General features: G+C 34.7%; 1 protein-coding gene across 1 annotated transcript in view; it reads right to left on the reverse strand.

Moving 5' to 3' along the window:
• The window catches only part of DYNC2H1 (dynein cytoplasmic 2 heavy chain 1), a 388661-nt gene that overhangs the window by 210223 nt on the left and 163479 nt on the right, over positions 1-14959 (reverse strand). Inside the window, exons 62-65 of the mRNA XM_068988126.1 lie at positions 13219-13360; positions 12531-12640; positions 3328-3426; positions 1646-1769 (exon numbers count right to left, since the gene is read on the reverse strand). Coding sequence (XP_068844227.1) covers positions 1646-1769; positions 3328-3426; positions 12531-12640; positions 13219-13360 — 475 coding nt within the window. The remainder of the gene's footprint in view (positions 1-1645; positions 1770-3327; positions 3427-12530; positions 12641-13218; positions 13361-14959) is intronic.

A 14959-nucleotide genomic window follows, 5' to 3' on the forward strand; every position in this document is an offset into this window, starting at 1 on the left:
TGTCACTTTAGGACAACCATCCTCTGTACTCAGCGGAAATGTACAGTAACAAATGACTATTCACGAGGAACTCCAAACTGTGGAAAAGGACAATGTGAAGTATAATCAAAGGGGATAACAGACTTCAACTCAAGTCACATGAACACATCCAACTCCGGACTGAAGGTGGAAAAAGTAAGGTAGGGTCAAGACTTTTAACTGCCTTTTTCTCAATGAAATGAATAGAAATTAACAAATTCACCCAATCAGCCCTGAACAACTATCTGGAATAGTGGTTCATCACGTGAACCAATCATGACATAGAATATTATCATTTCTCAGCACATTCAATTTTAGGGGACCTTGTCAAACTCCATTCTCAGACAGTGAAGCAGATACAATTAAGACCTAACACCAGTCAGAGCTCATTAAGACAAATTTAATGACCCCACGGGACAACATATAGACTATAAAGAGAGTCAAATTCAGATGATCAAAAGATTCCTTTCCACTTCCTTTAAGATAATATAGCAAGAGGTGGTTCAACAGATCTGAATTAGCTCTAGTAAAGAACAGACTGAGACCAGAGACTGAACTCTGGGAGGTAACTCCAGGTTACATCAGAAACCGTCCCACTCCTAGAGTTCTTTCCATAATTTATCAACCACTGCTTGGCCAAGCATAACTATTAGTGGGATAAAAGGCGATCAATAGATAGTGCAGGCTTTGCTATTTCATCACTTTGCCCCCAATAACTCCAATTTTCTAAACTCTGTGGTGCTAGCAAAGTGTGTCGTGCAAGTAACTATGTATTTATAAATAAGTACACGTCTATGTATGTCCACATATACACTTTGCACAACATGCAAAGTTTAAGGGCATTATTTCCTAATATCAAAGTCTGGGTTAGGTACCTGCACAAAGAGGTGATGTAACATTCTAAGACCAGTATTCTCAGGGTGACCAGCTTGCAAGGCCCTTAACCACTGTCTGGGAATTGGGGATTTTGTTAAGGTTCGTACGTTTACCAGAACAGGAAAGAGTAGCTCACTGTGCTTAAACTGTTGTACAAACAAAATGGTGTATGCTGAACACCTGCTTTCCTTTGGGAAGTCTGGAATTTTGCTCCCTGCTGGGCAGACTATGCTTACATAATCAGCCCCCTTGAAATCTCTGGACACTGAGTCTTCCTTGGTGTGTAGACAACTTACACATGTGTTATCACAACTTGTCCTGGGGCATTTAAACAGAGCCTGAGTGACTCCAATGAAAGAAGACTCGGAATTTGCACCTGGTTTCCTGACTCCTGACTTCACCCTACGTGCCTTTTCTCTTTGCTGACTTTGCTTTGTAGCCTTTCCTGCAATTAACATAAGCCATGAGTACACCCATGTGCTGAGTCCCTTGAGCCTTCCTCGTAAGACACTGTACCTGGGAATGGTGTGGGAGACCCTGATGTGGCCCTTCTTGTATAAATACACTTTAATTAAAAGTTTTTTAACTGCTATTATTATTAGATTCTGACATTACTATCATCCACCTCCAAAAAGTTTTCATATCCTCAGATTCAGTGGAAAGACAAAAAAAAGTCAAAGGTAGTTGTAAAGTTGAATATTTTATATTTAAAAAATAGTTACTCTTTGGAAACTGTCAAATATTCATTTACCTTGAGCAACCAGATCTCGTCTCAATAGTGGATAAAGTACAGGTTCTACACCATCCATTTCTTGTATAATAAGGGTTTTCCCAAAACGTACTGCCAACTCAAGAGCTATGATAAAGTTACTATCCTAAGAGAATAAATAAGAATACATATGAATTCCTTTATTACCTTAGATTTATAAAGGGCATATATATATTGAAAATATTAACAGGAATAATACAAACATTTGAAAATCAATATGTTAATAACAAATTATTCATAATTGTCTTCATCAACTTATAAGTATTTGATGATGAACCAAGTTTACTGGATAAATTATCAAATAAATTCATAAATAATTTAAATATATATATTAGAAAAATAAGAATTTTAAAGTAATAATAAAAACAGCCTTTAAAATTTTCTAGAATTTCAAATTGATGCAGAAAAAAATTTTCAAATTCTATATGCAATAATTTACTCATCTAGCTATTAATAAAAACTATTTATATTAAATATCAAACATTGAATGGAGTAACAAAGACAAGCTGATGAATTCTAGTAAACTTATCTTGCTGTGATAGTTCTAATTATTTTGAAAAGAAACGTTTAGACAAAATTTTATAACCAAGGCAAGAATTTTTAGTCTTTCTGAGTAGGCAAAAAGTCACTTTAAATACCACTCCAATTCTCCAACTTTGTTTAAAAAAGTTAAATATTTGGATTTATTATAATAATCATTATCTAAATATCCTACTCTCAGAGGTTAAAGCATCTGCCTGCAATACGGTTCGATCCCTGGGTTGGGAAGATCCCCTGGAGAAGGAAATGGTAACCCACTCCAGTACTCTTGCCTGGAGAATCCCATGGACAGAGGAGCTTGGTGGGCTACAGTCCAGGGGTCGCAAAGAGTCGGACACGACCGAGCGACTTCACTTTCACTACAACCCCCATAAGTGACATTAAATATTTTATATATTATATAAATAGTTACATATTACAATTATTCTTAAACACAAATGAGTTAGATATCCCAATTTCATAAGTGAAGAACATTTTAAAGAGGTAATATTTCAAGCATCTGAATTAAAATGATTAAAAACTTGATTAAATTCAAAAATTGATTAAAAAATTAATCATGCATTAAGATTTTCTCAAAAAACATGAAAAATAATTTCTCTGGCAAGATAAACATGACAGTGAGAAGTCACTACACAAAACACTATTACACTTTATTGACCAATTGTCAAATCTTGAGACACAACACAGACGATCATTGCTGAGTTACATGAAGAGGAAATTTGAAAGTCCAGGGGATTTTCCTATCCCTAAGTAACTTACTTCTATAGCATCCTTCTATAGCACTTAACTTTAATCATAATTTAGTATAAATGCTTATTTGTTTAGTGGAACTAAACAAATTATTATCTCCATAAGGGCATGAACTGTGACTACTAACATAAATTGCTGGGGCTTAGATCAATACTTTGCATATAGAAGGAATCAAACAAGATTCTTATTCCTTTTTACAAATTATAAAACTAAAGCTAAGAAAGCTACATTTCTTTCCCCAGGACCCATGCCAGGTTAACTTATAAGAACTCGGTTTGAACCTATGTTTTCTGATTACAGACCCAGAGTTCTTGTTACCATAAGATATCGTTACTCCATTACTACTTGGTATCTAAATTATAAGTAATACATACCTGCTGGTTAATAACTTCCAAGCGTGAGTCTTTCAAATGTGTCTTTAACCATTCTGTAGCTTGGGAAGAAGGGTCGATAAGAAATGGGCATACTCGACTCTAATTTAAAGAAAAAAATTATAAGCTTTCATTAAATGAAAATAATTGCCTAAAAATTATTAAACAATTAATGAGTGAGTTTTTCTCTCAGGTTTTGAAGAACACGAATATACAACTATAATGAGGAAATGAAGGTAGTTTTTAGCTCCACTGGAGGCTAAATTAATAAATTTTACCAGAAATTAATATTAGGTTATTAAATTTAACCACAGTAAAGTTAGAACATAGTCTTATTTACTACTCAATAACACAGAAAATGTACATTAACAACACAGTAAGCAAGCATTCTAGTCCTAAGTAGATGCCATTTGCACTTCTCTTTTTGGTTTTAAAATATACAACTCGTCCCCTAAACTTTAGATATTCTTTGGTTGAATAAACGAAGTAAGAGCTAATCACAAAAGTATTGCTGAAATAATCAGTGATATAATTATTTATATTTTAAGACTAATTTTTCTGAAGTAGTGTACATAATTACTATTAAAAAAGGATTATCCTAGAAGAGAAAATTACATCAGATGATTGGTTAAGATCTAACGAACTCTGAACTAAATTCATTACTTCACACCTTGCACTAATTAAACTCTGAAACAAACATAAAATTAGAAAACTACATACACATGCCATTCAGAAAATGAAAGGAAGCCAATTATATATTTATATATCTTTACATAATATACGTACCTATATAAAGCTAATTATATATTTATGTATATTTACATATATTTAAGTTGACCATATATCATAAATATATGATAAATTTTAAACCATCTAATAGTCATTGTTACCTAGCAAATCAGATTTAAATAACTGACCCAATTTTTCTTAAATTTTCACATTTATTTGAAAAACATGCAGTTACAGGATATAAGGATAAGATAACACGTGAGGGCAACAGTGAAGTGAAGACTTAGAACTGGGGTAGATCTAACGAGGATACGGATGTTACCTTACTGGCATCTCAAGAGGAGGGGGATGGTGGGATAACATGTCCTGGGGATCAACAGCATTTATCTGCAAGGATGTTGAAAACTGCCAACACACGGTTATAATAAAGAGCTGACTGACTCTAAAACAGCTTTATTACTGTTTTAAAATTCTCTCTAAATATTGCAGCCTCTTTCTACCTGTATCCAGAGGAGACCACTAACCCCACGAATCCCCCAGTGTTACCCCACTGTATGATCTTCACCCAGCATCTACTTCTGGAGGCTTCCCTTACTGCTCCACCACATATATGTGCTATTGCAAGCAAAATAACATGGCCAGCTAACCTCTTAAGTATTATCAAAGTATTACACCCTAGGTTTTAGATCTTATTTTATGCCAGCATTCAATAGCCAACATTCCACAAGTAAACCAGATTTTGCTTAACTACAAAAACAATTAGTTTAAATTTTAACAAGTTCTTACCCATGATTTCAAGCCAATGATCTGAAGCAGTTAAAAAGAGAATAAGATAATGTTTCAAAAAATCATGTATTTAGCACAGAAAATATGCCTAAGGATTTCAAAGAATACTTACAAGTTTGTGTTCATCTTATTTATACTTCTCCAGAGACACAGAGAAGACCTCTAAGGTATACTTTAGGTGAGTGTTCCATGATTAAATGTGGTCAAATTCTACATTTAACAAATTATAGATCCAAAAATGTTGAGCTTTCATTCATTCATGCTATTCATTCATCTACCATACAATGCAAGGGATACAAAAACTAATAAAATACATTCCCTCACCCTTACTGGCCACCATCCAATAAAGAAGCAAAAAATGAAAACTTTTTTTAAATCAAAGATAACTCAAAATTATAAGTGGATCATAAGTGGAGTTAGGGGAAGCTGCTGGGAAGCAATTCAAGTCTAACTAGATTTAAAAAGACAGGACTTTGCCAGGGAAAGAAGTTAAAAAATAAAAAGCAAATTTGGTCCAGACAACAGCATGATTGATAGAAGAGTGAAAAGCCTGGGAGTATTTGGAAAACCACCAGTGACTTAGTATAGTTGGAGTAAAAGTATAGGCAGTTTTGTTGTTTTTGAAATTTTATACATTGATTCTTTTGGCTCTTTGCAATAAATTATCAATATAAATAGTGATGGCCAAAAAAAAGTTTAGGCAAAGATGATGCATATAAAATGGTAGGAGTAATCACAGGTCTTTCTGATCATAAAGAAGCTTTCATGCCATGTTTAAGGATAATGAAATTTTTCTTTTCAGGTAATGAGCAGTCATTGAAATATATTATTTAAGGAATTGTTATGATCAGATTCACATTTTAGGAGAATCAGTCCAAAAACAATAAAGGAACTGATACTGGTGGCAAGTGACCAGCTGCTATTATGATGTATTTACCACAACATGACGTAGGCCTCAGTGAAGCCACTGGCAGCAGGCGTGGTTGGAACAGAATGAATTCAGGACACATTTGAGAAATAGATTTGAGAAGACTGGCTGAATAATTAACTGAGTGAACAATTAAAGAGACATAGCTAAGAATGAGTTGCAGTCCGCATTACTAGACCAAAACAGTGACATCTCCAGCATTAGGAAACAGAAGAGAAGCAGGTTATACTAAGTCAGAGAGGAAGAGAAACAATTACTAGAGAACACAGCTACCTTTGCCTAACATGCATGCCCCAATCATGCATTTCTCATAGGATTATCAGTCCTCCAGAACTGCATACAAGGGGTGAGCAAGTGACCCAAACTAACCAATAAGAAACTTTTGTTGAGGACTGACATAAATAATGGAAAGGATGAGAAGCGATATCTTTAGTCCGAGAACAGAAACTGTGATAATGGTAAAACTCACGAGTCACCAATGTCTATCAATAACACATGGCAGAACCTATCGAAGAATAAATCCATCTAAGAATATCGAAGAATAAATCCATCTCTTAAGATGGAAGAAAGAGAGAGAGAGATGTCCAGGTAATATCATTTGAATCCGGAAGCTAGTTTAAACCATTTGAACATCTCAGTTACTTTAAAGCATAAATTACTTTTTAAAAAGAAAATGTCCACTGATTATAAACTTAAAAAAAATTTTTTTTAATGATTAAAGACAAAGTTTGAACTGCATACAAAGCTCCAGAAAATAATATCTAATAGGAAATTAGAACTACAGATCAGGGGCTCAGAACAGAGGTCAAATGTTAGAGTCAAACATGATATCAATTGTAATTCTTCTCTCCTTGGGGGGAAAAAAAAAGATTGGTTAGGGGACATTTTTGAAAGCGATTTTTTTCTTCCACTTTTACTGATATATAATCGACAATCATGTGTAAGTTAAGATGTACAAAACAGTGATTTCACTTACATGTATCATGAAATGATTGTCATAGTAAATTTAGTGAATATCCATAATATCATACAGGTGCAAAATTCAAGAAATAGTTTTTTTTTTTTTTCTTGCAATGAGAACTCTTAGGACTTCATCTCTAAGCAACTTTCATATATAACATAGAGCAGCGGTAATAATATTTATCATGTTGTACATAATGTCCCTAGTGCTTATTTATTTCATACTTGAAAGTTTGTCCCTTCTGACTTTCATCCAATAAGAAAGAAACTACTGTTTAAAACAATTATAAAACTACAACTTTATTTTTATTTTTAATAACCACAAGTGGGTAAGGGTAGACATATTTTGTTAATACAACTAAAAGTCATCTTTTGATAACATAAGGAGAATTACATTAATGGAAATAACACAAAATAAAAAAGTTAAAACATATACAGAACCATAAACACATATCTCTCAAAGGCAGTCTTACAGCATAGACTGGCTAGGTGGCAATGTTTGAATCTTGGCTTTACCTTTAGACAGCTCTGTGACCTTCAACAAGAAACTTAACCCTTCTGCATCTCAACTTCCTTATCTACAAAAGGATAATATGTGTACCTAAAGGGCAGAAATGGTATGGACCTAACAGAAACAGAAGATATTAAGAAGAGGTGGCAAGAATACATGGAGCAACTGTACAGAAAAGATATTCACGACCCAGATAATCACGATTGTGTGATCATTCACCCAGAACTAGACATCATGGAATGTGAAGTCAAGTGGGCCTTAGGAAGCATCACTATGAACAAAGCTAGTGGAGGTGATGGAATTCCAGTTGAGCTATTTCAAATCCTGAAAGATGATGCTGCATTCAATATACCGGCAAATTTGAAAAACTCAGCAGTGGCCACAGGACTGGAAAAGGTCAGTTTTCATTCTAATCCCAAAGAAAGGCAATGCCAAAGAATGTTCAAAGTACCGCACAACTGCACTCATCTCACACACTAGCAAAGTAATCCTCAAAATTCTACAAGCCAGGCTTCAACAGTACGTGAACTGTGAACTTCCAGATGTTCAAGCTGGATTCAGAAAAGGCAGAGGAACCAGAGATCAAATTGCCAACATCTGCTGAATTATCAAAAAAACAAGAGAGTTCCAGAAAAACACCCACTTCTGCTTTATTGACTATGCCAAAGCCTTTGACTGTGTGGATCACAAAAAACTGTGGAAAATTCTTAAAGAGAGGGAATACCAGAACACCTGACCTGCCTCCTGAGAAATCTGTATGCAGGTCAAGAAGCAACAGTTACAACTGGTCATGGAACAAACAACTGGTTGCAAATAGGGAAAGGAGTATGTCAAGGATGTATATTGTCACCCTACTTATTTAACTTATATGCAGAGTACATCATGAGAAATGCACAAGCTAGAATCAAGACTGCCTGGAGAAACAGCAATAACCTCAGACATGCAGATAACACCACCCTTATGGCAGAAAGAGAAAGTGAAAGAGGAGAGTGAAAAAGTTGTCTTAAAACTCAACATTCTGAAAACTAAGGTCAGGCATCTGGTCCCATCACTTCACTGAAAATAGATGGGGAAATAGTGGAAACAGTGACAGACTTTACTTTTGGGGACTCCAAAATTACTGTAGATGGTCACTGCAGTCATGAAATTAAAAGACACTTGCTCCTTGGAAGAAAAGTTATGGCCAACATAGATAGCATATTAAAAAGCAGAGACATTACTTTGCCAACAAAGGTTCATCTAGTCAAAGCTATGGTTTTTCCAGTAGTCATGTATGGATGTGATATTTGGACTATAAAGAAAGCTGAGCACCAAAGAATTGATGCTTTTGAACTGTGGTATTGGAGAAGACTCCTCAGAGTCCCTTGGACTGCAGGAGATCCAACCAGTCCATCAAGGAAGTCAGTCCTGAATATTCACTGGAAGGACTGATGCTGAAGCTGAAACTCCAATACTTTAGCCACCTGATGTAAAGAACTGTATCACGGAAAAAGACCCTGATGCTGGGAAAAACTGAAAGTGGGAGGAGAAGGGGATGACAGAGGATGAGATGGTTGGATGGCATCACCAACTCAATGACATGAGTTAGAGTAAACTCTGGGAGTTGTTGATGACAGGGAGGCCTGGTGTGCTGCAGTACATAGGATCGCAAAGAGTCAAGATGCGACTGAGCGACTGAAATGACTGACTGACTAAATAGGGTTGATTTGAAAATTAAATGAGTTAAGTATTTAAGTGCTTTACTTCTATTAATTTTTAAATAATAATATATGAACAAAATGGACTTCCCAGGTGGCTCAAAGATAAAGAACCCCCCTGCCAATGCAGGAAGCAGAGGAGATGCCAGTTGGATCCCTGGATTTGGAATATCTCTTGAAGAAGGAAATAGCAACTCACTGCAGTATTCTTGCCTGGAAAATCCCATGAACAGAGAAGCCTGGCAGGCTATAGTTTACAGAGTGGCAACGAGATGGAAACAACTGATCAACTGAGCATGCACAAACAACATAGTAAGTATACAAAAGTGTTCATTATTATTACGTATTGGGGATTTAATGACAAAGATTTGTCTCAATGCAATTTACCTTCACAAGTCTATATTCTTTAGACTAATACCAAATTAGCTTGCATTGCCTCAACACACAATAAATGGCAGGAGGGAAAAACATTTTCAGATACGTGTGAGTGGTTTAAAGAAAACTAATTTGACACTGAACTGTCCATAAACAATAAAACACAAATAGCTAGTACATGTCTTTACAAGAAAAATTTACAATACTGTGAAGTTTAAACCAAGAAAAACTTAGAAACTGTGAAATTTAAATGAATCATATTTTCCATCTTCTTTCTGGATGCTCTTTACTCACACCTCTCCATAGTGTCTAATAGACATGTGCATGCATGCTCCATCGCTCAGGCATGTCCAACTCTTTGCAACCCCATAGACTGTAGCCCACCAGGCTCCTCTGTCCATGGGATTCTCTAGGCAAGAACACTGGAGTGGGTTGCTATTTCCTTCTCCAGGGGATCTTCCCAACCCAGGGATTGAACCTGCATCTCCTACATCTGAACTGGCAGGCGGATTCTTTACCACTGTGCCACCTGGGTCTCATACTCTCCATTTATCCCCTGAGTTTCACAAAAGTAGCAAGATCATAAAATCACCCAAAACAAATTTTTTAATAATTACATCAGGATAACAGATGTAACGGAGAAGGCAATGGCACCCCACTGCAATACTCTTGCCTGGAGGATCCCGTGGACCGAGGAGCCTGGTAGGCTGCAGTCCATGGGGTCGCTAAGAGTCGGACACGATTGAGCAACTTCACTTTCACTTTTCACTTTCATGCATTTAAGGAAATGGCAACCCACTCCAGTATTCTTGCCTGGAGAATCCCAGGGTTGGGGGAGCCTGGTGGGCTGCCATCTATGGGGTTGCACAGAGTTGGACACAACTGAAGCGACTTAGCAGCAGCAGCAACAAGTATAAATCATAGTCCAAGCAATCCAAGACATACGGTCACTATGGCCAAATTCTTCCCCCTCCTCAAGGACACAGTCATAGAAGCTTTCTGCTTATGTAACAGAACTAATGGCTTTTGTTACAAGGCCAGTGGTAGATAATTATTTGACTTATTTCCTCACCCAAACAACACATATACTTCAATAGTTAACTGAACACAAATATGAGAACTCCAAAGCACCCTTTGTGATAATATAAAGGAATAATTTTGAATATACAAGGCACAAATAAGTAGTTAGCTTATAAATGACGGAGTGGCTATAGGCCTTGAAACTGGGAAAGACTGCACTAAGAGAAAGAATCTCTGAAAAGCTTTATTATAGTTAAATGGTACTTAATTCATCACACCTTGTCATTTTTTCTCAGAAAATAATCCCAGAACCACATATTGTAAACATATAGACATCTAATTTCAAATCACGTGGTAATGTTAATGAGTAGATGTTATAGAATTGTGCTATCCAACCACACCCTCAACTACAACAGTTTATTTTAGAACTCAGACAGAATGTTGAACAGAATGGTAAACCCATTTCAACAAAATAATTAATAAACAAAATTTTCCAGATGGTTTTGTTTTGTCATGCTGTTTTAGTTGCTCAGTTGTGTCCGATTCTTTGTGACTCCATGGACTGTAGCCCACCAGGCTCTTCTGTCCATGCCCCCCTCCAAGGTGTCTAGCCAACCTAGGGACTGAACCCAGGTCTCCTGCATTGCAGGTGGATTCTTTACCAGCTGAGCCACCAGGGAAGACCAAGAATACTGGAGTGGGTAGCCTATCCCTTCTCCAGAGGATCTTTCTGACCCAGGAATCAAACTAGGGTCTCCTGCATTTCAGACAGATTCTTTACCAGCTGAGCTACCAGGGAAGCCCTTTGTTTTGTCATATAAATGCGTATGTGTCTATAAGAAAGCTGGCAATATTAAACACAAAGTGTACTAAGCTTATTATGAAAATGAATTTCAAAGATAATATTTCCCAAATTCATCATGAAAGACAAATTCAGAATAGAAAAGTAAATATTTCACTTACTATTATTAGAAAAACAAAAACAATTGTGATAAATTTTTTTCTAAATTTTTTTCTAAAGGTCTCTGATTTCTTATGGAATAAGAAAGAAAAATCTTAAACTAATCTTTTTAAATCTTCAAACAACTGCTTTCTTGGAATACTGAAAATGAAGAAGCAACTATGAAACCTTAGGAAAACAATACCAAACATGATAAAAAAAATACTAGGCTGTACTGAGTATATACACATTTAGAGTTCCAGATTTGTAATTCTAGTGTGAAAAATGATAAAAATGTTTAAAAAGTAAAGCTTAGGCCAATTCAAATTAAAAGAAGGTAAAATTGTTTAATCTTTGTTCAGTGACTCTTATACTAGTAACTCCAATGTAATGAGTCAAAGTAGAGTCAGTTGATAGTTGAATAAAACAATAAATTACATGGGAATAAACAGGGACCCCAATATGAATCTTATAATAATATAACTTACACTCCCTAAGGAGAAGCATTTAGAATAAAGAAATGGTGTGTGGACAGAGAAAAGAGTCGTAGAGGTAAAAGAAAATACTAGTAATATAAACTATTCAGATAAAACGAACAGAAAAAAATGAAACATATGTTCAAGAGGTACAAGTTATCGTTCAAATTCTATATCAGAAAGGTAAATTAAATTAATGGTAAAAATTCAACTTCATACAAAGAACTGATTTGCTTGTACACAAGGTTTTGAGTTTAGTTTTCACATTCACTGCTAATTAAGGCATAATAGTTTCAATTCTAAATAATGACTTCTGGGAAACACATACTATGGAAAAGGAAAATTTTCCAAAATACACACATGGTCATCTTCAATTTATAACCCAAACTTACCTATCTTCATTCTGCATAACTTTGTTTATAAAACAAAATGAAATAAAAGTATAAAATTTTTTAAAAAATATACTTTAGATGGAAGAACTATATAGCCAAATAAATCAAGTATCCCTAAAATGTTTCTATTCATATCAGGAAGTTCAATTAATAATATTTGGCCATCAAAATAATACCATTTTAATTTATAATTTTATATGAAGGTATAAATAAATTACACTAAAATTGTAGAGTTGCTAACTGAATCTTAAATGGGTTTTTGTTAGGAAAATATTTTTACTTTTAGGTAACTAAAGACTAACTGTGAAAGCCTAAGGATTTTAAGAAGGTACTTCCTGCAGCAAGCTTCAAAAGAAACATTTCTAATGAGAAAAGTTAAGTAGATTAATTACCTGTAAGATAACAAGAGCATTTTCTATGGAAAGGTCATCTGATGGTAGGCCCTCACTTTTCCAAATTAACTGTTCACTTTCAGTACAAAGAAATCTCCTCAGATCAAATTCTGAAAAATTAAAGATATCAATGATACTTAATAATAATCTTGTGATTGATGAAGAAAAGAGAATAAAACTATTTAAAATATACTCCAACAAAAGTCCAATGATTATTCTTAATATTCAATCCATCCTTCTGCATTTAGTACCAGAAGTTAAAGAGAAAAAAAAAAAAATTAATGATGCAAAGAAATGAAACAACTGAATTAGTTTTCTTCTATTAAATAAATGTTTCACAACTATAATAATTTATTAAAAAACACAAAATTCACAAAGAATTTTGGGATTCATACATCACATTTTACCATATGAAATCAGTGTAAAAATTAATAAAATGTTTAACTGCATTCATACAATATCAAAATAATTCAGTGGTCTCAGTTTCAAAAGTGGTTTTAGGGGGACAAGAGTCAACATAATAGATTGATTCTCAGAACATTCATAGAATTTAGCAAATCTAAGCACTTATGGTATCCATTAACTTACAGAAAGTTTTCCTAATCCTAAAAAAGTAAAATAACAAAAATCAAAAGATATGCTTTTCATATACTAAAACTTCAAATTTATGAATTAACTAAATACAAACTTTCAAGACCAGCGAACTTGGTCCATGCTTCCAAACAGGTTTTTCTCAGACCCTCAGGAGCAGCAGAAAGATATGTAATAAATGCAGCAGCTAGTTGAGCTCTTTTAGGAAGAGTAGCTAATTCCTCTGTCATCTCTGCAACCTGAAAAAGAGAGAGAGAGAGAGAGAGAGAGAGAGAGATGGATTTGTCCCAAGGGGAAAAAAACAAAAGCTTCACAAATTCAAGCTTTATTTCTAGGAAAAAAATCATTCATTGGTTTAAAGTAATTACCTATCTTGAATACAATTTTCAAAATGTAAAAATACCAGCAAGACCTTAGATCTTGCTGTGATATTAAAACAATGTATGATATCCCAACATATCTATAAAGAAGAATATATTCTTTCATTGAAATTTCCTGATGATTATAATAAACATTGTGAAATACCATCACTTTCTAAAATATGATTAAGACACAAAGAGTATGAACAAAGCCAAAGAACAAACATTAAGCAAGGAGACTTTTTTAGAAGCATAGGGTGCCTAAAGCGTAAGCCTGTACAGAAAGATTACCAATAAAGGAATAATAAAAAGAGAAACAGTTGGCTAGAAGAAGGGGGATTTTAACATTTTCCCATGCCATGCAAAGTTGCTTCAGTTTTAACCTGTGGTTAATAGTGAGCCACTGAAAGCGTTTAAACAGAGCAATGAGTGGTATAATGAGCCTAGGTTTCCGAAAGATTTCAGCTGACGAAGTATCAACTAGTCTAAGGGTCAGAGAGAAGAAAGACAAGGAGAATTCAGGTGAAAAAAAACAAAACAAGAGCATTAAGGATGGAAGACAAATATGAGGAATATATGCAAAGGGATACAAATTAATAAAAGGAGTCTAAGAAAATCACATATTTTTCATTTTGATACATAGAAGAAGGATGTCTTATGACACTGGAAAAGAAAAGAGATTTGATATGAGAAAAGAAAAAAATTCAGAGGTGTCTGAGTTCCTGAGACAGTTGAAGGCCAATATCTAAGTATAGTTAGAAATAAGAATTTAAAAGTCAGCATTCTAGAAATATACATCTGGTCAAATATCATCATATGGGTTAATATTTTAAAGACTATATGAGAAACCCCAGAGTTTCTCTCTATTTGCTGAGAAGGGATCTGACAAGGAGAATACTAAGAGGCAATCAACATTACTGGATGAGCAGATGAGGATCACCCCGTGAGGGAAGGAATCTAATTGGTTAAAGAAAAGCAAAATCAAAACAAATGAACAAAGTTGAAATAGAAGATTTCAAAAACAAATAAATGCCCAAAAGTGTCAAATCCTAAGAGGACTGTCTTGGTAAAGGAAATCCAAAAAAGGCTCTAAAGAGTACTAAATTTTCCATCTACTCATTTTCATTCCTACCCTTGATGAATGTGAAGAATGAAAAAGTTGGCTTAAAACACAACATTCAGAAAACTAAGATCATGGCATCTGGTCCCATCACTTCATGGCAAAAAAGATGGGGAAACAACAGAAACAGTGACAGACTTTATTTGGAGGGGCTCCAAAATCACTGCAGATGGTGACTGCAGCCATGAAATTAAAAGACATGCTCCTTGGAAGAAAAGCTATGACCAACCTAGACAGCAAATTAAAAAGCAGAGACATTATTTTGCCAACAAAGGTCCGTCTAGTTGAGGCTATGGTTTTTCCAGTAGTCATGTATGGATGTGAGAGTTGGACTATAAAGAAAGCTGAGTGCTGAAGAA

This window comes from Capricornis sumatraensis, chromosome 16 (genome assembly GCF_032405125.1).
Source record: "Capricornis sumatraensis isolate serow.1 chromosome 16, serow.2, whole genome shotgun sequence".
NCBI classification, from domain to species: domain Eukaryota; kingdom Metazoa; phylum Chordata; class Mammalia; order Artiodactyla; family Bovidae; genus Capricornis; species Capricornis sumatraensis.